The 24,505-nt window shown below is 45.8% G+C and overlaps 1 protein-coding gene across 3 annotated transcripts; it reads right to left on the reverse strand.

The window, feature by feature from the left end:
* Positions 1-1,766: 1,766 nt before the first annotated feature.
* On the reverse strand, positions 1,767-16,596 carry LOC147006314 (uncharacterized). 3 transcript variants are annotated; one of them, XM_085869081.1, is made up of 10 exons: positions 16,446-16,596; positions 11,602-11,733; positions 11,310-11,495; positions 11,092-11,202; positions 10,333-10,491; positions 10,028-10,117; positions 6,380-6,513; positions 5,726-5,834; positions 4,225-4,388; positions 1,767-2,160 (listed from the first exon to the last, which is right to left on the reverse strand). In XM_085869081.1, the coding sequence occupies exons 1-10, from the start codon at positions 16,482-16,484 to the stop codon at positions 2,034-2,036; spliced, it is 1,251 nt and encodes a 416-aa protein (XP_085725207.1). In that variant the 5' UTR covers positions 16,485-16,596; the 3' UTR covers positions 1,767-2,033. The 3 variants fall into 3 exon arrangements, with proteins under 3 accessions (XP_085725207.1, XP_085725206.1, XP_085725205.1); XM_085869080.1 differs by having other exon boundaries at positions 6,389-6,513; positions 16,419-16,582; XM_085869079.1 differs by having other exon boundaries at positions 16,419-16,580.
* Positions 16,597-24,505: the final 7,909 nt, after the last annotated feature.

The raw sequence follows: 24,505 nt of genomic DNA on the forward strand, positions 1-24,505 counted from the left end.
ATCTAGATATCAATGGTAATGTTTAGTTGTTTCTACTTATTAAATATGAGTCAATATTCAACTAAAGATTTTGAAGATTATGATCGTTTTATAGATGATTCTGAAGATGAACTTTCGTTTAAAGTTTTACTTTATAAATATGCTAGACTTCCCTGATTCTCCATATGACAAATTTGAGAATTGTCCTGCGTGTGATGGAGTGGGATTAAACACAGAGTCAAAAGCCTATAAACAATGTATATTCTGTGATTATCTTCGAATTAATGATAATAAAAAGTATAAAAAGGAAAATAATTCTTTTAGATTTACACCAAAAATGAATTACTTTACAAGATTGATTAGAGAAATGAATGTAAAGTATGAGGGTGATAACACACCTTTCCTTACAAGGGAAGAAACTGAACGAATGAGAGAAATGTTCAAAGGATTGTTGTTATATATTATTCATGGATGTGATTTTCAGGGAAATATCAACACAAGAAATTACAGAGATAAAATAATGGATTATCTTAAAATTAAACCTGAACTGAGGATAAAATATAGTTTCAAAAAACCCAGTAGTAAATTAAATCACCTCCAATCCATGCACCCTCTGTGTCCATCTTGTCCACTCCATGTACCCTCTGTGCCCATCTTATCCACTCCATGTACCCTCTGTGTCCATCTTGTCCACTCCATGTACCCTCTGTGTTCATCTTGTCCACTCCATGTACCCTCTGTGCATATCTTATCCACTCCATGTACCGTCTGTGCCTATCTTGTCCACTCCATGTACCCTCTGTGCCCATCTTGTCCACTCCATGTACCATCTGTGCCCATCCCATGTACCCTCTGTGCCCATCTTGTCCACTCCATGTACCCTCTGTGCCCATCTTGTCCACCGCATGCACCCGCTGTGCCCATCTTATCCACTCCATGTACCCTCTGTGCCCATCTTGTCCACTCCATGTACCCTCTGTGCCCATCTTGTCCACTCCATGTATCCTCTGTGCCCATCTTGTCCACTCCATGTACCCTCTGTGCCCATCTTGTCCACTCCATGTACCCTCTGTGCCCATCTTGTCCTCTCCATGTACCCTCTGTGCCCATCTTGTCCACTCCATGTACCCTCTGTGTCCATCTTGTCCACTCCATGTACCCTCTGTGCATATCTTATCCACTCCATGTACCGTCTGTGCCCATCTTATCCACTCCATGTACCGTCTGTGCCCATCTTATCCACTCCATGTACCCTCTTTGCATATCTTATCCACTCCATGTACCCTCTGTGTCCATCTTGTCCACTCCATGTACCCTCTGTGTCCATCTTGTCCACTCCATGTACCCTCTGTTCCCATCTTGTCCACTCCATGTACCCTCTGTGCCCATCTTGTCCACTCCATGTACCCTCTGTGCCCATCTTGTCCACTCCAGGTACCCTCTGTGCCCATCTTGTCCACTCCATGTACCCTCTGTGCCCATCTTGTCCACTCCATGAGGTGTTTCCTCATGCAAGCTTTTCACCCATCAATGTACCTGAACTCCATCCCGACCCTGTACCCCTTATTGAGAAACCCACAGCAGTCGTAAGCAAGGACAGACATCCACTCGCCCTTAGAAGGTCAGCTCGTGTCTGTAAACCTCCTGAGAATCTTGATTTGTAAAATAAATAAATAAAGGGGGCGGGGGTGAGGGGATGAGGTGGTTAAGGAGGGTCATGTGACCCGCCCGTGTTCCGATGCTGTGCTGCGTTGTCCCCGTGCCTGGATTAAACCTATTGTTCCCACTTCAGAGTCTTCGTCCCTGTTTATTGAGTACAAGACACCACTCCTACAGGGTGACGAGACAAATGGAGAGAAAAAAACGGGACGTGAAACACCTGAGGGCACAAGCTTGCCCGAAGCCTCCACCTGGGCCTTTCGACAAACAAACACAAAGGTAAATCGATAAACAGTAGAAACACCAACAAAGCATGAGCGCCTCCCTCTTCTTCCTCCCCTTCGCACCACCACACCCATCCTGAGGCCACAGTTCTATTCCACATCAACAGCTGCTCACATGAGGCTCCCCACGCGCGACCATTGAGCAACTTCCTCGGCTCCAGCTGACTCGAGTTGGTCATCTTCATCTTCATTCTCATCCTCGGTTGGCGGGAAATCCAAGGAGGGCATCGGTTGTTGCCTGCAAACCGAACACAAAATCATTGGGTCACGTGATGAGGACAACAAACAACAACACATACTAAACATGACAAAAACTCCAGCGCTTGTTCATTTCCCAAAAGGCTTTTGCTCGACTCCACCTGGGCATATTTATTTAATTCTCGTCTCTTCCGCCTGTGAAACCGCCTTTCCGAGTCCGCTGTCTTGAGGTTTTCCCTGCGGGGTTTCGGGTCAGCCGGGCTTGCCACCACCTCGTGATCTCCCCCAATTACAAGACCGACCTTCACTACACCTGTTGACTGCTGACACTGTGCTCCCACCCACGTCCTGCTGATCCTCTCCTTGTGTCTGGTGTCTCCGTACATTGTTGTCCGGGTGTTTTCCCTCTTTCCCCATTTTCATTGTTCATCCATCGCCCTTCCCTGTTCTCCTGTCTTCTTCATCTTAACTTTTTTCACCAGGCGAGCACAATAAAGACTTAATCGATTACAATGATTCCAATTTCTCATACGAGGAAGTGACATTGTCTCTCGGCATTAGGATTTCTTTAATTCACCGTGTCAGGTCTGAGGAGGCGGACGTTATCCAAGTAATATGTGCTATAATCAAATGGTCATGTGACATGTGGTAAAGTTTAAACTTCCTCCGTTGAACGGTTTTCGACGTGCGCTCTTCACATTCGAACTGCCGCTTCATAACTGCCGGCAGTGATGACCGGTTACCAAGACGTCCCGCTTTGATGCGACGCCTGATCCATTACATCCTCTTTATTCAATAAAATTCAGGATGGGATTTAAAAAAAACAAAAATCAAAAATCAAATGTAAGACCAAATCGGAACAGTCCTGCATTGGAGGAATCAGAAGGAACCAAAACAAGGAAAAAAACAAAGAAGAAGTCATCAGGAGGATCCTGGATATGATTCTCATTACAGCTGCTGCTCCTCGACCCTCAAACCCAACCAGGAACAGCCAAGTGAACCTTATTCAAAAAATATATAAATAAATAAACCCAGATTTAAAAAAATTAAACAATTCTGACTGCCAGACCTTGTATCCGATCAAGTTGAAATTTAAAACGTGTATTCCCCTTCACGACGAGATCATAATTGTGAAGTTTCACTTCGATCGATGAAGCGGTTCAAGAGAAATAATATTTTTTAAACATTTTCCTCTCAATCCAATATGGCTGTCAGACCACGTGACCGATCAATTATGCGTGAATACCTTGGTATCACCAAGGCTTGAGGAACATTTGTGTGAAGTTTCTCTTCTATCTATTCAGCCGTTGCAGAGATTAAGATTTTTGAAGGTTTTTCTTTTTAAAACAAAATGGCTGCCGAACCACGTGACCCATGACATCATTAATTTTTTCTTTCTTTCTGTGGACCAGTTTATCCTCAGATGACCCTCAAAGATGTTCATACTTATCGGATGTAGCGTTCTATGTATGTAATGATGCATACGTAGAACGCGATGCACACATCATAACGAACACACCTATGACATCACAAAAAAAAATCACCTTATTCCCCATGGGGAGTACTTGACATGTGCCAAGTTTCAATTTTTTCCACGGAGCAGTTTTAGAGATACAGAGATCCAACGTTTCTTCTTTTTTTTCAACATGGCTGCCACATCACGATGAACTATGACCTCATTATTAAAACTAAAACCTTCTCCATGAGTTGTCGTTCCCATGGTGATAATTTTGTGTCAATCCGACAAGTGGTTGCCGAGAAAAGGGAATAACAATACGCAGACAGGAACGTACATTCTACGTACGCACGCACGGGACTGAGTGCTTAACCCCACTTTTTGTTGCAAGGGCGCGGGGCTAATTATAAAGCCTCTCGCTTCCTCCAAATCAATTGTGGGATCAAGGTATCGCGAAAGAGCGTTCGCTGGATTTGTTTGGAGGATGAACAAACTTTCCCCTCGCAGGAAGCCATTAGGAGCAGTGTCAAGCGAGTCCTTTAACCACAACCAAATAGTCCAACCATGAGAGTGGTACGACCCTTGCTCGACTTGACTCGGATGACTCCCTCCACCACCGCACACCCCCACTACCCCCTCTTGACTCACCAAAGTTCATTCAGAACATTTGACAATCCAGTCTGCAAAATAGCGTTGGTGTCTTCTCGCTCTTCCAGCTTTCTTTGAACATTTTGAAGCTGCATGTCCAACCAATCAAGGTCCAGCTCAGAATCCACCAGTTGTTGCTTGGTCATCTTCAAAGTGAGGTTCACCTGCACAAACATAAACAGCCCCCACAACCCCAACCATTAACAATCAGCCTCAGATGTCATGGAGAGCCACGAACAATCAAATGTGGAGAAACAGATACTATTCCGAAACCAAGGTGTGTCGTTTCTCAAGAGTGAAACCTTCGACTGGAGTGAGATGGCGTCCTTCCTGTACTGTGCTCCACAATATTGAGAAACTCAAGAACGACATTGTTAGAACTACCAAGTACCCACAGAAATTCCTCGTTATGCAAATGGTAACTCGCAATATTATGCAAAAAATAGTGACTTCATGAAATCAACCCCCATTCCAACCCCAAGACCTCAACCAGAAGACCTTGATAGGAAGCGATGACGGATTCCGTAACCTTGCTGATGATTCGGAGAAGGCTGATTGGTTATGGAGTTGCAGGGATCTGTTTTCGCACCTTTTTTATGCAGGGCAGTAATGTTTGCTGATTTCCAAGCAGATGGAAGATGACCTTGAGCAAATGAGAGGGTGAATAGAGTGGAAGAGCGAGAGGAACAGCGAAAAGAAGAATAGATCAAGCGTGAGGGGGGAGAATTGAGGGAGAAAGGTGTGGGTGGGGGGAGCTTTTGAGAACGGTTTGGGGGAAGCTTGGGGGGAAAAGAGTGAAGTTGCTTTTAAGAAGAGGGAAGAGGAAAGGAAATGTTTGAAGAAAAGGTTGTGAAGGTGTGTGGTGAATACCTTCACGATCAGAGTGGGATTGGCAGGGAAGAGGGTATAGTTGGGAGGGTTAGAAGGAGGGTGGAGGAAAAAGTGGGGAAAATAGAAACTGATGGTAAGAAGGAGAAAATACAAATAAACACGATCACGTGATTGAGACGCGAAGACGGGTCGGCCTCAGGGAAACCTGATATGACAAAACCGATGAAAATTCACCAAAGAGCACAAGTTTTGAAACAAAACGAAACACAGAAAACACGGAGGCAACAAAAAAAACGTCAGAACGCGACAAACAGTAAGAATTAATGAACGGAATCATTCCCGGCAGTGCCCCTCCTCCCTCCGTCCTCTGAGAACAAGGATGGTCTGAAGGAGGAAATTGGGGGGTAGTGTTACGGAAATGATGACTACTAGTTAGTAGATGCTTAGTAAAGCATAGTTATTTCATTACTAACAGAGTCTACCCGTCGCTCCATTTTGAGCGAGAAGGACAAGGAAAGGAAGACAAATTTACCTGTGTATCGAGGGCATCACGTGGTGCACACACCTGCTGCTGTTCACACTATAAACCCTACCACTGGAGGCCCATCCATCCAGCAATGAACCTGCTGTTAAGTTTGTCCACAGGAGCTACAGGTGACACTGTGCTTACCTTTTCCTTCTGTTTGTCCACCTCCTGACGTTCACTATCAATCTGTGTTGAAAGTTGCTCCACCTGCTTGGCCAGGCGGTGGTTCGCTGCTCGCAGCTTCACTTGTTCGCTGTGCATGGAAACATGGACACGATGCTTTGACTTTGTTATTATTCATCAAAATGTCATGAAAATTCATCCCTATTATTCATTATAATTCAAAACACCTGACGACCAATGGAAAACGTGGGGACAGGAATCACTGTAACTGGTGGAGACTTGTAATACCCTTCCCCACCTGGAGGCGGCGCAACATGATACACATTTACATGGAGGATTTGCATCACTCCTTAATCCCCCCAAGACCACCAGCAAAGATAAAACACCCCTGTACATTAATTGGGGTCATGCTGATCCTCCAGAACGAGTCTGGATGAAACTGGGCTCGAACTACAGGAGTATATCCCAACAAACAAACCCACAAACACCGGTCCATGAATTATCGTAGGGACACCGGAACAAGACCCGTTTGCGTGAGACAGCATGTTCCCACACATCTTTATGCGAAAGAAATGGGGTACCCCGAGACCCGCCGAGACCCGGCAGTTCCACCACATTTTCGTGTCTCCACACAGGTGAGGTTTCCAGCTTTGTTTAAATGTCGCATTCACGTACCGAAGGTACCAATCATCGGCTTTCAATCGGAGCTCGAGTTTGTCGGCCTGTCCTTGCAGCTGGGCGAGGGCAACCTCAAAGTTGGGTCTCCGAAAGTCCTCGATCCCCGCCACCAGTACGCGCATCTTCTTGATCTGCAGGTCCGTATTGGCGGAGGGAGGAAAATGAAACAACACGTCAGAAAATTGGCTGATTTACAATAAAAAAACCCACTCGGGATCAAATTAGTATTTTTAATTTGTAGTGGTCATCTAAAATAGCACGTTCAAATCTCTACTCTTCTTCTTCATGCATTGAGAGGCCACGTACGGTTGGTCTGTGTCTCATTGTGTGAGTTTCCCCTGCGCCCTCTACCGCCAACTCAATATGAGCACACAGGTTCCTCATGCAGACACCTCTGTGACCGGAGCGTTGGACCTCATGAGGCACGTCCTTTCAAACAAACCTCGGGTTGGTTGTGCTTTTGCATTTCCCACTCTGCGGTTCTCGCTGTATTTGCAAATAAATAAATAAATATTTTTAATTCCTTGGCAATTTTTTTTTTTGACAAGTCTGTTGATCACTTCCGTTTGTTTGTTTGTTTGTCCGCTCACCTTTAATGGCCTACAGGTCACAATTTCAAACCGATCTTCACAAAACTTCACCAAATGGATGAGTTGGTGGTCCGACAGAATTCAATATATATATATATATATATATATATATATATATATATATATATATATATATATATATATATATATATATATATATATATATATATTTTTTTTTTTTTTTAAGTCAAAAGGTCATTATAGGCCAAAGGTCAACAACTTTTTCAAATTTCTAAAATCTTTAATTTTCATTCGATTTATTTAAAATTCGAAGACTATTTGCATATCAGGTCAATGAATTCAACCATTATTTTTGAGGTCAACGTCGGTCAAAAGGTCATCAGAGTCCAAAAGGTCAACATCGGCCAAATTTCTAAAATTGTCAATTTTTATCCAATTGACTTGAAATTTGCAGAAGATTTACACATCAGGTCACTGCATTCAACCACCAATTAATTTTAGGTCAACGTCGGCCAAAAGGTCAACAAAGGACAAATTCCTAAAACAGTTTTGAGAATTGTCAATTTTCATCCGATTGATTTAAAATTTGAAGACCATTTGCAAATCCGGTTATTGAATTCAAGCACCAACTATTTTTGAGGCCGACGTCGGTGAAAAGGTCAACATTGGCTGAGTTTCTAAAATTGTCAATTTTCATCCAATTGACTTGAAATTTGAACAGGATTTGCATTTCAGGTTCATCAATTCAACCACCAATTATTTTAAGGTCAATTGTGAACACAGGCCTAATTTCTAAAACTGATAGATGGGGCCAAAAAACTATGGATATAAATTTATATATATATATACATCATTATATCTCAAAAAGTTGTGGACAAGTAATGACAAAACAAGGTGGATGAGATGGTTTGGTGACAAGAACAAGCGGATTCGATTTTGGTTCAGATCCAGCCCATCAGTGGCGACAGAACGTAAACTGTTCAGCCTGGTGGAGGTATGCGCTCTACTGAGTGTCGTTCTACTTTGTTATCTTTAGCCAAGTGTATGTCGCTCCATGAGTGATTTTCCATTTATTTATTGTTTCGTAAAATAAATATTATTTATTTTAATTAATAAATTAATTTTAAAATAAACGTTCTCTCAAATATAAACTCTTCGTTGATTGGTTGGTTATACTGTACTGCTTTCGAACTGAAAACCCATCTGTTCAGCAAATGTGGAGGTAGTTACTGACAAAGCCTCATTAGTTTTAGCAAACTGACATTTGTGATGAAAACTTTGAGGGTTAAGGGGACTCGGGCCTGAGGTCACTCAGCAACCTGTTGAGACAAATGTTTGTGCTGCCTCACGTGGAGGAATTTCAACCTTAAGAACTGCAACAGTTTGGAAAGGCCAACTACAACTACCCTCGTAAACTCTACCCAAATCCCTCCTCATTCCAAATTTCCAGTTTTCCCTCGTTGGCGTTTCCTTCTGTATCCATTTTGTCCACCCAAAGCCTGCTTTTTTGCATCCTGGTTTTATCTGTTGCGTCTTGATCTGCTCAGAGCACTGCGATCTCTTCCACGAGCTTCAATTGTGAATACAAAAATAATTAATTAAAATTCTACCACGCTTCATTATCATACTCCGCATGAGTAAGATGCTATCTCCCCGAGGCCCAGCATACACACACACACACACACACACACACACACACACACACACACACACACACACACACACACACACGGATTGAGGCCCTCATCTGTTGCTCCAATGACATCTTGTTACGGTCAGGGTTCTTCCGCTCACCTTTTTCTTGCAGGAGCTCCATGCACAGCCGGTTGACCAGCAGACGTACAATTTAATACATATAACTTCATCATTTTATGGCCTGGCAGGATAACCTAGAACTCACCTACCAACGGGGTCCACCAAAAGATCGCAAGTCCTTCCCTCTCGGGCTCTGAGTTGACAGGCCATCATCAGTCCCATTGCGTGATCTTTTCGACCCTCTCCATATTGTTTCAGGTTGCTATGTTTCCTTCCCTCTTCACTCTCATCGCCTGATTCATTCATCACCTTCCCATCCGAGTGTTGTCCCACAGCCAGTGTCGTTCCTCATAACACTATGTAACCTCACTGTGTTCGTCCACAAAGTAGTTTGTTAAATGTGTAAAAATGATTTATTTGAAGTTCTGGATCCTGACATACTGGTTTCCCTGTACCCTATCACTCCGGTCCCCATGTACCCTATCACTCCAGTCCCCATGTACCCTATCACTCCGGTCCCCATGTACCCTATCACTCCGGTCCCCATGTACCCTATCACTCCGGTCCCCATGTACCCTATCACTCCGGTCCCCATGTACCCTATCACTCCGGTCCCCATGTACCCTATCACTCCGGTCCCCATGTACCCTATCACTCCGGTCCCCATGTACCCAATCACTCCGGTCCCCATGGCCCCTATTACTCCGGTCCCCATGTACCCTATCACTCTGGTCCCCATGTACCCTATCACTCCGGTCCCCATGTACCCTATCACTCCGGTCCCCATGTACCCAATCACTCCGGTCCCCATGTACCCTATCACTCCGGTCCCCATGTACCCTATCACTCCGGTCCCCATGTACCCTATCACTCCGGTCCCCATGTACCCTATCACTCCGGTCCCCATGTACCCAATCACTCTGGTCCCCATGTACCCTATCACTCTGATCCCCATGTACCCTATCACTCTGGCCCCCATGTACCCAATCACTCTGGTCCCCATATACCCTATCATTCTGGTCCCCATGTACCCTATCACTCCGGTCCCCATGTACCCAATCACTCTGGTCCCCATGTACCCTATCACTCCGGTCCCCATGGCTCCCCTCACTCCGGTCCCCATGTACCCTCTCACTCTGGTTCCCATGGCCTCTATCACTCCGGTCCCCATGTACCCTCTCACTCCGATCCCCATGTACCCTCTCACTCCGGTCCCCATGTACTCCATCACTCCGGTCCCCATGCCCCCTCTGGGCAAGCATGCGATCTCCAACTCCCTCAGGTGAGTCACTGAGTGTAAAATAAAAAAATATTTAATAATTAAACTGAAGTTCCTCACCTGTTCTTTCCTTCTCTCAGCGTTTGCAGTGAGCATTTGAACATTATTGCGTTCTTCCTCGAGCTCGGCCTCCAGTTCCAGGATTCGGTTCTACAAGAGCAAAACAACAAGCATGCCACATCAACGTGAGAAAAAAAAAACAAAGGAACCTGCTGCTTGTTCAACAGGAAAGAGATGGATTGAGTGAGAAAGATGGACGAACGGCACTTTGAGTTCTTGAACAATGAAGGAACAGTTACATTGAATGAATCAATACCACGTGATGAAAAGTACGAGACCGTTGCAAGACCATTGGGCGTGCACACCTCAAGCTGCTTCTGTTGACGCGGGATATCCTTCTTGATGGGACGCGACTCCAGCTCAAACTCCAATTCCAGGTTACGGCGCATCAGCTTCATTTTCTCCGCCAAAGCTTCCTCTCGAAGAGTCTGCTCTTTATGGAGAATCAGCTCGACTCGGTTCAGCTGTGTGAAAGGCAATACACCACACAAGGTAACAACATCCGCACAAGCCTGCAGTACATACCCTCCCCACGATAGGCAACACTCTTTCCATCCACAACCCCTTTGTCTGCCAGGACCGAAGATCTTTGTTCATCACGATTTTCATTATTTAATAGTTTTTTTGGAATCTTTGCATGTAAATCTGGTGGTTCCAGGTTCAAATCCCATGTACTGCGTCGATTAGTCCGGTCTTCTTGTCCTTGCAATTCCCGAAGGACGACATCAACGTCATTTTAGGTCTTCGTCCCATGTGTAATCTGCAATAGTAAACAAAACATCTCCACAAGATCTAGTGGATGGAAGAGCGACCATCGTTGCATTGTGCATAGGTTAGGAAAGCATGGAAGGATAGAGTGATGTGGTGATCCCTTGCCTTGTGTTGCATCATTCTGACAACGGCATAAACAAATGCAGTCTCCTTCCCTGACACACTTCGGCTGATAGCACAATTGTAGACACCGTTAATAAATAAATAAAATCAGTGGTCTCCCTCTCCCACTGTTCACCCAGTTGGAAGCTTTTAAAAGCGAAACAAGGTCACCAGAAGTTGCATGGACGTACATTGTGATGAAGTTCCTCGCCAAACTTCATGGATAATTTCAGGACCTCTTGGGTTTCCCTGCAGTTGCTGCAGAAAGATGGTGTCACACTGACTGCTCCCTCAGGTGTCCTCTTGTGGTCGCAAAAACAAAGGAACCAAGTTACAGGGTAATTATCATGATATATGTGTTGATAGTCGGCATCTACTTCATCCTATGTGTGCAGCTGGCAGCACTCACCTGGCTCTCAAGTCTCCCTCGGAGCCGGTCCTGTTTCTGTTTGAGCATCCATTCTTGCAGCTTGGGATTGCTCTGTTCAAGTTCCTTTTTTTGATCCATGTCAGCAGCTTGGTCCGGGATCTGTTGGGTTTCCCTGCAGTTGCTGCATAAATTTGGCGTCACGCTGACTGCTTCCTCAGGTGTCCTCTTGTGGTCGCAAAAACAAAGGAACCAAGTTAAAGGGTAATTTTCATGATATATGTGTTGATAGTCGGCAACTACTTCACTGGTGTGTGCAGCTGGCAGCACTCACCTGGCTCTCAAGTCTCCCTCGGATCTGGTCCTGCTCCTGTTTTATCAGCAATTCACGCAGCTTGTGCTGATCAAGTTCTATTATTCGATCATCCATGTCAGCAGCTTGGTCTGTACTTCCTTGGCCACCGATCTAACACACACACACACACACACACACACACACACACACACACACACACACACACACACACACACACACACACACACACACACACACACACACACACACACACACACACACACACACACACACACACACACACACACACACACCATATCTCTGTCAATCTAGGTGTTCCGTGCAGACACAAGGTTCGTCGGCATTTCCATAACAGACATCTTGTTAACCTCCGCCATCGAAGAGCGGAGGTTACTGTTTTCACCCCTTTCTGTTTGTTACTTACGAAATCTAAAGTCTAATCTAAAGATTTCGTAAGTATATTGATGACTTCCGTTTCTATTTGTTTGTTTGTTTGTTTTCTTGCCAAAACGAAGTTTTTGCAAGATATGTTTGTCAGTCAGCTTGTATGTTTTTTTTTTTGTTTTGTTTTTTTTTGTTTGTTTGTCTGTAATCACGTATAAATCATTCTGCAGAGCACAGTTATCATTGGAAATTTTTGTAACTTCGCATATCAGAGGCCGATAGAGGTCCCTTTCAGTGCACAAAATTTTGAAGGTCAAGGTCACTTTGGCGCAAATCAGGGGAGTCGACGAAACCCTTATTTTTTTGAGTAATTTTGATCGGATCGTCTTCAAACTTCATGGGAATATAGTTCATGGTCTGGCGCTCAGCTGATTAATTTTTGGTGGCGATTGGCCTTGACCTTCATGGTTAGCGCCTCAGGTCAAACATATTTGACCCCAAGGTCAAATTTTCAAGTTTTAGGAACCATATCGTGTCGTACCTCAAATTGAACACCTCGATGAGTGCTTTCTAGATATGTCAAGCTTGAGACATTATGACGTCATTTGGTGACATTATGTGGCAAAAGCATATTTTTCATGGTTCCTCTGTAGAACGATTCTCATCGGAATCTCTCGTCGGCAGAAATTCCTCAAGGATTCGCTCCTGGTGGATAGCAGCTCTGTTCACCTCAGTGTGACCTTAAAGAAGTCACACGTGGTCACCTTTTGGCAAGATACGGGTCACCCTGCGGGTGACATTAGTTTATTTGTTTGTTTGTTTGTTTGTGAACAGAATTACGGAAAAACTCCTCGACGGATTTCGACGAAACTGGGTGGGGGGATTAGGTATGGTCCACGGATCATGCCATTAGATTTTGGACTTCGTCCAAAATCCAATATATATGGCCGCTAACGGCGGCCATTTTGAAAAAATATTTGAAATTTTTTTTTGCATTTCTCCATGTTTTAAGTGATTTCCAACCCCCCCCCCCCCAAAATAATTATTAGAGAAAAAAAAATTTTGCAACTTTTTTTTCAACAAAATTTCGATTTTTTTTTTTTTGCATTTCTACATGTTATAAGTGATTTCCAACAAAAAACATGCCAAAATTATAATTGCGGCTGATTTTGGAACTTCAGGTGGATATGCCCACGTAAAATCAATTTCTGTCTCAAGGAATCTAGTTATGATGAATGAATTGAGTATGTAAAAGTTAAAAGTAAAAGGGAAAGTTGCAAACTATAACTCTGTGAGCACTGTTGACGTCAAATTGAATGAATAGGATATCAGGTTCACTTGAGTGACCCAGCAGTATTGGCGGCGGAGCTTTTGCACTCTACCGAGTGCTCCCCCTCGAGTTCATCACTGTTAATCATTGCAGTGAAACTTGTTCCCTCCACCACCCGAAGGGAGATGGACGTCATGTTTTCATCCCCGTCTGTCTGTCTGTGAAGAGGATATCTCAAAAAGTTGTGGACGGATTCAGATGAAACTCGGTGGACACGTTGGGTGTGTGACAAGGACGAATTGATTCGATTTTGGTGAAGATCCGAACCCGGATCTGGATAAGCGAATTATTTAATTTATCTAAGTGATTCTTCACCCATTGAGAGATTTCCTACTGTGTCACATGACATTTCAAACATGTAATGTTCTCGTCATGTTCTCGTGGATCAGGCATTGTGTGGAGGAGGTACGTGCTCTTCCGAGTGCCCTTCTCGTTTCTCACATGTTTTTATGGTGAATCCATTAAAAAGTTATTGATGTCTATTTTTATTTATTTATTTGCTCGTTCATCGTACAATTTCTGTTGAATGTTCTCAAATATTGAAAGTTTCATGAAATAGAAGTTTTAAAAATCAATTTGAAATTTTTTTATTTTTATTTTGACAAAATGTCCGTCGGGAATCGGTGGACTCGGACTCTCCAAAATCGGTATCGGCATCGGACCCAAAAATCTGGCATTGGTACCAAAAGGGCTCTCATAGCAATGATACCAAACACGAGGACACTCGTTGGAGCGCACACCTCCGCCACACAATGCTTGATCCACGAGAACATAACGAGCCCATGACATGTTTGAAATGTCACGCTGTCCATCGTTTTTGGGCCGATCTCTCAACGGTGAAGAATCACTGAGAGAAATTAAATAATTCTCGTATCCAGATCCAGATTCGGATTTTCACCAAAAATGAATCAATTCGTCCTTGTCACACACCCAACCAGTCCACCACGTTTCATCCGAATCCGTCTGCAACTTTTTGAGATATCGTGCTGTATATCGTTGTTGGCCCGATCAACGGTGAAGAATCACTTCGCAAAATTAAATAATTCTAGTAGCCGGATCCGGATCCGGATCTTCACCAAAATCTCATCAATTCTTCCTCGTCACACAACGAACCTGTCCACAAAATTTCGTCTGAATCCGTTCACGACTTTTTGAGATATCCTGGACACACACACAGACAGACAAACAGACAGACAGACAGACAGACAGCAAGGGGATGAAAACATCATCTGCTTCACCTTCGGTGGTGGAGGTAACAACAACGACACATCATGGTCCTCCTACTTATACTTTGTAATTGGTCACTCTCTTTGACAACACAAATTTTATTTACGGACCCGAGGAATCAAAAATAGGACCACACGTCCTGAAGCTCACCTGGATCAGGAGCAAAAGTCACTCAACCTCTGCCCCCCCCTCCTAGACCTCCTGAGACCCTGATGGTTTTTTTAATGCTGATGAAGGTTGTGGTCCAGTTTCATCGAAATAGTGTGTGTCGTTTCAGAGAAGAGAGAAAATACCTATTTTGTGGGGTCAAACCCCCCTGTAGACCCTCTTAATGAGGACAGATTTTGATACACTTTGGTACATGATGGGTGATGATGGTTGTGGTCATTTTGAGATGTTTTCTTGTTCAAAAGTTTCATTGTACGAAAGGAATCATCACTAACTGTCCGTCCCTCATCATGTCTCCACAACGCCACCCCCTCTCCTCACTCATCCACATCACCCCCTCCCCATTTCTCCACTCCCACTCTTCACAGAGTTCCTCTCCTTCCTTCAACTCCCCTCCCTCCTCAAACATCTCCCCCACCATGGGATACTCCTCTCACCTCCCATCCCACTCCCGATACTCCCTTATATTACCCACTTATCCCCCGACTATCAATGCTCCTTTCACCCTCCCCTCGCCCCCCTCCACGTTCCAATCGACACCTCCCCCCACATTATCCTCACCTCTCCAACCCCCCTCTCCCCTCCGAGCACTCTCTCTTTTTATATCATCATTTAACCTCCCCTCCCTCCTCCCTCCCGTGTGTTCACAGTTCCACAACACACAAGGAACTATTTCACAGAAGGAGACGATTTGGCCAATCAAGTGTTCGCAGTAACCGACGATCATTAACCCCGACATGTCGGCACGACCTCACGCCCCGCACAACGACCTTTAACCCCGACATGTCGGCACGACTTCACCCCCCGCACGACCTTTAACCCCAACATGTTGGCACGACCAACTGTTGTTGGTGGCACGACCTCACACGACGACCTTTGTTGGCCACAGTCTGCACAACGACCTTTAACCCCATGTTGGCACGACCAACTGTTGTTGGTCACTCACACTGTTGTTGGCCACAGTCTGGCACAAAACGCATTTTTCATCGCAGCGAGAAAAAAACCACATGGCAAGGCGACATTTTTAACACAGCGTCTCCTGGCTCACGCTCGGCGAAGCCACAGGGAAACAACAACAATCAACATGCATGACGAGTCAACCGGCACAGTGTGGCGGCACAACACATCTTATAAATATCATAAAATATCATCCGGTGTGTAAACTTGAATTACACCATTATAGTATAACCACGCCAGTACGCCTGTGCGGTACATAGCGAACATAGATTCAGGGCGGGCGTGTAACTTTGTAAAAATGAAATCGAGACGGCCATAGCTTGCTGGGATTGGGAAAACCCTCACTTCTTTCGTGTGACCTATTTCTGTGGTCGACCTTAAGATTGCGCTCTTAACATCAGTGGAAAGGAAAACAAGTAAGTTAAAAGATGTAAAATAAATGATAAACAAAACCAAACAGATGCCAAATTAACAGGGATATTGAGTATTTGTTTCGTGATTCACTGACCATTTACACAAACGAACTAGATTTTTTTCACAAACAAACAAAAGGGGGAAAATAGCAGAATTTCTTGTAATCTCTGCGTTTGCGCGGGGCCCCTGGGAGGCGCGGGGCCCCGGGCCGTGGCCCTGTGGGCCCTGGGAGGGGCGGGGCCCCGGGCCGTGGCCATGTGGCCCCTGGGAGGCGCGGGGCCCCGGGCCGTGGCCCTGTGGGCCCTGCCCTAAATCCGGCCCTGCCTTTAACCCCGACATGTCGGCCCGACCTCACCCCCGCACAATGATAACCGGTGTTCACCAGATGCCGCGCTTTCTTCCACGTGACCTCCTCGGACATCGCGCACTCCGAACCAAGAGGGACTGGACGCGTCGCACAAGTCACTCTCGTTCAACGTCTTTCTTCGATTCAAAAACCGGATCTTCTTCTTCTTCTTCTTCTTCTGAATGTTGTTGTTGTTGTTGTTTTTGGACCGTTAGGTTCTCGGAAGGAGGTTTAAACACACAAACAATTTTGTAAACCTCATGTTGTGTGGTATTAAATGTGAATAAAATTGTTTTATTGTTAAATACGTGAAGCTTGCGGATGGGCGTGGCTTAAAAAAGGAAGGAGATCGCTTGGTGACGTCACGCGTTTGAAACGTTCCGAATGAAGATCCAAGTCGTGTTGGAATCGAACCCAGACTCAGCACCCACCCCACGTGATTATACTTCCGTGGTGTTGGAATCGAACCCAGACTCAGCACCCACCCCACGTGATTATACTTCCGTGGTGTTGGAATCGAACCCAGACTCAGCACCCACCCCACGTGATTATACTTCCGTGGTGTTGGAATCGAACCCAGACTCAGCACCCACCCCACGTGATTATACTTCCGTGGTGTTGGAATCGAACCCAGACTCAGCACCCACCCCACGTGATTATACTTCCGTGGTGTTGGAATCGAACCCAGACTCAGCACCCACCCCACGTGATTATACTTCCGTGGTATTGGAATCGAACCCAGACTCAGCACCCACCCCACGTGTTTATACTTCCGTGGTGTTGGAATCGAACCCAGACTCAGCACCCACCCCACGTGTTTATACCATCCTTATGCAGTTGGTGAAGGATTAACAAAACAGCAGATTCACAAAGAAGGACTCACGGGTGTCGTCATGGACGCACGAAGACTTAACAACTACAAATGACGAAGCACAACATGCACAGACAAAACCACTCCAATGTTTGAACGAAGCAAGCCCACCCAGCCGCCTCGATTTCAACCGCAACCCAGAAAGTAAGAGTGTGTGTTCGTGTTACTCTCGTTTGGTTCATTGTTTAACGATGGTGCACTCATGGGGTCTTGGCTTGTGATGATGAGAACCTGTGAGTGTTCGAGTGTATCAGTCACAGGTTGTCATGGTTACAAGCATCCTCCAAGAGGCGGGGAATCCACTTTGACCCCGCCAAGCTTCACCCCTCCAGAGATGCTTCAATAGCAACGCTGGTTGAGGTGGTTAAGAAGGGTGTTCGCTGGTCAGTGAGTTTGCTGCTGGTGAGCTGGTTGCTGGTGAGAGGAACGCTGGGGGGGCGAGCCGTCCGAGCGTTATCCAGTCCAGGCGCAGTGTGGAGCGGGAGGCCAGACCAATAATGTAAATAATTGGCGTGAAAAGTTGTCCGATGTTAAAAGTTGTTTTTGTGAATGGAAGGAGCGGAAGCTTTCGTGGAGAGAGAGAAATCCCTTGCAGTCAACGGGCAGATTTTTCCTTTCTTGAGGACCCTTGTGGAAGTGCTACCTCCTCCATCTTTGGTCGTTTGGGATTGAGGGGCTTGATTTGTGGTTTGTTTTGGACAGAGTGATTCTTTTAACCCAAATGGGAACAGGTGTGTAAGAGTGAAGCGATGGGAGGGAGGGTTTGTCCGGATCTTCCCTTTTGCTTCAAGTGGCCTCAGCAGCACGTAATCTGAAGTTGATGGGGGATGGAGCACAGGAGTTGGAGTTTGTTCGAGTTCAGGCAGTAATGGCCATACCATATCATTGGTTTCCTCCTTATCCTTTTATTGTTTGTTGAAGCTTCTTGTTATGCGAATCGACCTGAAGCATTCGAGTGATGCTAGTTTAACGCATGGCCTGGGAAACACAGTGATTTGTCCGCAGAGGGGATGCAAGGTCCCAGGTCGAGTCCCAGGTCCCAGAATCTGTCACTCACTATATTATGTGCTCATGCATATTTGCTCAGAAGGCAAAGGGGGATGATGGCTTGTTCACCTGAAACCGAGTATTCCTCTGATATGTGATTTTATCACACTTAGGGTGTGTGGGTCCAGTTCCTTTTTTCAGGTGTTTTTCATTTGTTTTAAAGATCCAGAGTACGACGAAAATGGCCCTGTGGGAGTACAGGTGTCTTGCGGTGTTAGGAAAGCACGAGTGGGACCCCGCTGTCGTCGTCGTCATTTTCCGGAGTGAAATTTCGATGTGCCTTCGTCCAATCTATGTCCGGTGAACTTCGTCCAAGGAGAAGGCCTCGTGGGCAGGTGGGGGGGGGGCTATGGTACCGAAGAGGTCATAGTTCATGTCTTTGTTTTCTGCTTATTCTTTGTTCAGAGGGATAACAATGCTCATATTGTTTAATTCTTCTTCATTGATGACATTGTTATTTCTGGTGTAGGAAATGCTGAACGCCAATCCACCCTTAATATCCTCTTTTTTATACAATTGCTGCATGTTTTTGAGTGCTGGTATAAATTGTCATGTTGCGGATGAGTGTGTGTGTGTGTGTGTGTGTGTGTGTGTGTGTGTGTGTGTGTGTGTGTGTGTGTGTGTGTGTGTGTGTGTGTGTGTGTGTGTGTGTGTGTGTGTGTGTGTGTGTGTGTGTGTGTGTGTGTGTGTGTGTGTGTGTGTTTGCTTTGACCACGTACTGCGGCCTTCGTGCTGAGGTGCACTTGCACGCTCATGGGACAGTCTTGTTGGACTTTGGCCGTGAGGTCAAGGCAGGATAGCCGAGAGGTACTTTGGCCGTGAGGTCACGGTATGCGTCCCAAGCTGTTTAAATGTTTTGATTTTGTTTACATTTTTTTTTTATATGAAAAGGCCTCCTTCATAAGGTGAGGGCCAACAAGACCGAAACACCTACCCGTGGATGTTCCCAACCAAATTTTGCATGTTGACAAAGGGGACCCCAAATGTAGTTTGTGACAGGGGAGCATATGTGGGGGAGGGGGTTCAAGGTGGGGGGAAGGCTCCAATTTTCCCTCCGGAAATGTGTATCGTACAGCACTCCCGGTGGTAGCCGTATTCCAAATCAACTTCTTCTTACATTAAAAAAAAGTTTAAAAGCTTGATAATGTGCATTCCAGTGATGTTGAAATATGAATGAGAATGATTTCACTCATTTGAAGCGGAGGTTCAAACCAAAGCATCCGACACTGACCTTTGCACCGAAGCGGGATACCAGCTTGCTGAGATGATTGAGCCGTTTGAGTATGCTGTGTCAGAGTGGTCACCTGTCCAGGATTGTGTCCAACAACCCAGGAGATTGCCGAAGGACCACTGATCATGCTCTCTCTGTACAGAGTGTGGTCTTCGTGGATGGATCATCAACGACACGTTTAACAACATCACCCATCACTAAGGGTCAGAGACTTGAACTCTCATGAGCACCTTACTAATTAAATAATTTATAGTTAATTATAAGTTCATATAATTGAGGAAAGTGTGAAAATGTAATATATATATATATATATATATATTGTTGTGGTTACCAAATTCGCAAACCACCATTCAGGTCCCTTAGGTGAGGTATCTCGGTAAGTACATGTGTAGTTAGGCCCAAACCCGTTGTCTAGTGGGAATACATGTCATTTATGCGTGCTGCGACTCTTCAGGATAGCCGTTTTTCTTTTGCTATCTTTATTTTGGACCAACCGCCATGATTACCACCACCAGTCACAACATCAACCACCAACCACAACGCCGCTTCACCACAACCGCCACGACCTTCCCGTCACACCTCGCAACCGTCGCATCGCCACCGTTCTTGCGCCGCTTGGGGGTACCGGTGTTGGACTCGTGCAGGGCGCGCGCCGAACAGCGTGTACAAAATCACGGATTTTGTGCTTCAAAAACGGATCAAAAACGACACACGCCCACTTTTTGCCGTCCAATCGGTGAGCGAGGGGCGAATTGGCCCCGCCCCCAGGGCGTTGGAGGGCGATCGATATATGCAAATTTATGGATCAAAAAGCATTCACGCCCACTTTTTCTCGGGCCAATGGGGAGCGAGGTGAAAGGTCGAAGGGAGGGGGTCAAAGATGAGAGGGCGAAGCCACGGGGCTGATATAAGTGACCGTGTTCGTCAGTCCAGTGAGTAGGAGAGTCGGGAGAGAACAGAGAGTTAAGACTTCGCGGGCGGTGGAGTTGGCAAGAAGGAGCTGGTCGTCGTGTGCGTTGGAGTCGGAGCGGAGGGGACGGAGCTGTGGAGAGGCGGCGAGGGCAGACGAGGGGGTGCTCGCGTCGTGCAGGGAGCTGCACCCAGGGAGGCCGACAGCGCGACCTGGCCGAGGTGGAGACGCTCGTCGCGGGACAATAAGAATCCTCTATACCCCGAGCATCAGCAACCCCCTCCTGTTTCCCCCCGCGCTGAGATAGTGTGACCAAGGGGGCCCCTTTCCCACCCCCTACCAGACACTGTCCGCGAGGCCCGCGGAGTTGAGGCACCATCGCCGCTCCGCGTCTCATCACCAGACGGGTAGGCCCGACCCGGTCTCGGCCTCAGGCCCGCCTCATCCTTGAGGGTATTCTTTCCTTGGTTTTGGGTATGTGTTGTCGGCGCCGTCTGTGAAGTAAAATTGTATAAGTGTTGCCGTGTGCTCAGTAGTCGGATAGCTCTGCATTGTGTTTCTCTTTTATATTTGCTTTTTGTGTAAATTGAATTGTGTTTTTCTTTTCTGTGTGCTTTTGGTGGAATTGAATATGTGTGCTTTCCGTTCATCGCGAATAAATGTGCTTTTGTGTTGAACTGTTTCCCGCTTCGCTTCGTCATTTCTTTCATTGAATCCTCATCTTGCTTCACGTAAAGGGTTGGTAGTGGGCTGAATACGCCCGATAATTAATCGAACCGTCGAGGTCGACGATAACACCGCTCGGTTATCCCGATAGTACGGAACGGGTCGCTTAAGTGGCCCGTGTCCGAAGTCGACCTGCGGCGAGGTGCGATCGCCCGGTCTACCCTCCGTGTGGGTACTTAGGTAGGTCGAATTTGGCGAGCAACCCTATCCCACGCGGGGGCTGATTGGCTCGATCGCGGTGAGACCGAAAGGTCCACCCGTGACTGGTTCCCGGCGTTAGTCCGAGAGGGTCACGACTGGATTGTCCGTCCGGTGGGCGACGTGCCGCGATTCGAGTTACGTGGCCGTCAGCACGCCGGCGGGCGCGAATCCGTAACAATATATAAAACTTAATTCGTGTTTGTTTACTTGTTTACAAGCCAATTCAACCTCTCGCTTCCCTGATGGGAATATTCAAGGGAGGAGGGAGAGGAGCGAGCAAGAGAGGAGGAAGGTGAGTGGGAGAAGGGTAGGAGAGAGAGGGGTTGGGAAGAGAGAGACAGAGGAAAAAGGGAGAGAAGGTCGGGGAGAAAGTGTGGAGATGGAGAGGAGGTCCTGGTAAATGTGATGCCTCTCTCGTGTCATCGTGTCAGTGATGGTGATGTGTCAGTGTTAGAATGTGACGCCCAGTTTAACACCCATCCTGGAGATAACACACACATTTATGAATCACCCTGCCTGTGAAACACCGGGATGACAGTTTATAGCTTGGTCGGGATTCAAACCCAGGCGAGACAGCTGAGAGCGAGCATGCGAACCTCTCGGCTATCCTGCCTTGATCTGGTAAATCATGAGGGAGGGGAGGCAGCGTGAGGGGGGAGAAGACAGTGGAGGGAAGGGGAATGTTTCCTGTCACTCATTAGATCAGCTCGCTGACCGGATAAAACCGTTCGATGTCCTCTGATCCGTCCGTCTGTCTGTCTGTCAGTCAGTCTGTCCGTCCGTCCGTCTGTCTACAGTATTTATTTTTCTATCTCCTCCTCTCCTCCTCCTAACTTGACACGATGATAATACCAGTTGTTCTCTATACATCGTCTGAGCCCTTTTTCGAATTTTCGCCTCGGGGTCAAGGTTAGAGGGTCATCAAGTGCAAAATGACCGACTGGTCGAATGGCCGATTGATTAACACTCGGTTGCGTCAAGTTTTGTGACAATTGAATGTTTATATCCTCGGTCTGTGTGGAATGCATTGTAGCGAGGGGAGCTTCCATGGGCTTCCATCCGTTTCCATGCCATATAAGGAGGCTATCTTAAGTTCTAGTTGATTTCTGTTTTCACTTTTGGGACCTTCTGGTGAAGCTATACGTTTACTGAAGATAATTTTCGGGCAAATCCTCCCGGAGGAATAGATAATACATTCCCACATACCCACAAAGAGCTCCGTGATACATCGAAGATGGTCCATAAATACAAAAACAGAAAATAAAGAACGATGTTTTGTGTCGAGGAAATGATCATCGACGAACTCGGACTCGATTTTCACCTTTCACAACACAATCTGAAACACAAACAATCCGTTAAAACGAAACTTCCATTCTTCCTGTTTATTTTTAATCATGGACACCTGATGTGGCGGAACCAATCAGACACCGCGATCTCGCGGTTTGTTTTTTCCCCAAACAGCTCGCGCTCTTCACTCGGTTACCACAGCGTACCGTCCTTCACCTGACACGACGTGCGGTCCACCATGACCCGAGATCTCAGAGAGAACACCCCGGGATCCACGACAGGCTCCAATGGAGGAAACGTGGTCGGTCCGGGAGGTTCTCCGGCAGATCGAGGGTCCATGGTCGGTTCACCCGTGGGTAAGGGGTCCCAGCAATTTACCTGTACATCACCAGGTTGGCAGTTTTCGCTCGGCCTGGAACAACCTGAAGGCCAAATTATGTTCAATATTATATTTAAATGTGTGAAGGGTGAACTTGGTTACCGCTAAACCAGTCGGCTATTTGTAAAGCAGAGTTGGTGAGAGTTTACCAGGAAACTAATTAATTCTGCTCGATGGATGGAAGTCACAAGTTCAAGGTGAAAGTTTTACCCCAAAATTATTTTACACGAAATTTTAACCTGAAGCTGTGACCTCGACCTTTGACCTGCTGCAAGAAGTGTTATGAAACCATTGTCACGTGATCGGTGTGTTTGAACCGACTGTGTTTATCTGTTTTGGTAAAATATCATGAAGGACACGTTTCACACCATTACCCATCACTGAGGGTCAGGGACTTGAACTCTCATGAGCACCTCTCTAATTAAATAATTTATAGTTAATTAAAACTTCTTATAATTGAGGAAAGTGTTAAAAATTGTGTGTGTGCATATGTGTGTGTGTGTGTATGTGTGTGTATGTGTGTATGTGTGTGTATGTGTATAAATGGGCGAATCCATCGTGACTGACGTTACGAGTGTATGTGTACATGTGTGTATGTGTGTTTGCATGTGTGAGTGTGTGTGAGTGTGTGTGTGTGTGTGTGTGTATGTGTGTATGTGTGTTTGGCTGTGCGTTTGTGTGATGTGTGTGTGTATGTGTATAAATGGGCAAATCCATCGTGACTGACGTGACGAATTGAGGGTTATAGTTGAGTCATTTACAGCAATTCCGTGACCGTGGAGAGCATAGGTTCGTTTCTCAGTGGATTTATCTTCTATGAGGGTTAAATAAAATTTTTAGCCCCCATGCTCTCAATAAAATGCGGGCTAACTCCGTGAGAGCCCCAAATCCAAGATGGCCACTGTCGGCCATGTTGGAAATTATCTTTCCAATGGTTTGGCCTACAATGCTACACAGTATATGTATTCTGGGACTTTTTGGATCAAGGAATTCATATTTGATGTTGGTTTGATGGTTTGACCTACTTTTGACCTTCAAATCCAAGATGGCTGCTGATTTTCAGCTGGGAAAGGTCAATTTTTCAATGTTGTCCGAGAGCCTTCATAATAGGCTCTAATGAAAGCTCTTTTCATGTTGAGTTGAGGTATGGACAGTAGAACTACAAGTAAATGCACCGAGGTCATCTTGATGTTCAAAAAGGTAAACATTTGTGGTTGATGAGGAACAAACCTTTGCTCTCCATGGTCATGGAATTACTGGAGGTGGACCAACGAAATGTGTATATTCTAATACATTGGCATGCATTTGTACATCAATATCCCCCTATTTTCGGGAAGGTCAATGTCTTTAACCTGAATTTACAACTTTCCAATGTAACTAATGGACCGCTAGTCTTCATCCGAATCTGTGGATTCTCCGGCCTCACTCCTCTCATCATTGCTCG

This window comes from Eptatretus burgeri, unplaced genomic scaffold (genome assembly GCF_056783735.1).
Source record: "Eptatretus burgeri isolate ZD-2024b unplaced genomic scaffold, Ebu_testis_v1 Ebu_testis_scaffold_3191, whole genome shotgun sequence".
Taxonomy (NCBI): Eukaryota; Metazoa; Chordata; class Myxini; order Myxiniformes; family Myxinidae; genus Eptatretus; species Eptatretus burgeri.

Excerpts from the sequence above, each read along its gene's own strand:
- LOC147006314 (XM_085869079.1), bottom strand. The coding sequence starts at position 16,484 with ATGTCCGAGGAGGTCACGTGGAAGAAAGCGCGGCATCTGGTGAACACC. Across the intron at positions 10,492-11,091 it reads GCGAGGAACTTCATCACAAT|CTGAACCGAGTCGAGCTGAT; the intron begins GTACGTCCATGC and ends CCTTTCACACAG. Across the intron at positions 2,161-4,224 it reads AATGTTCTGAATGAACTTTG|GCAACAACCGATGCCCTCCT; the intron begins GTGAGTCAAGAG and ends TTCGGTTTGCAG.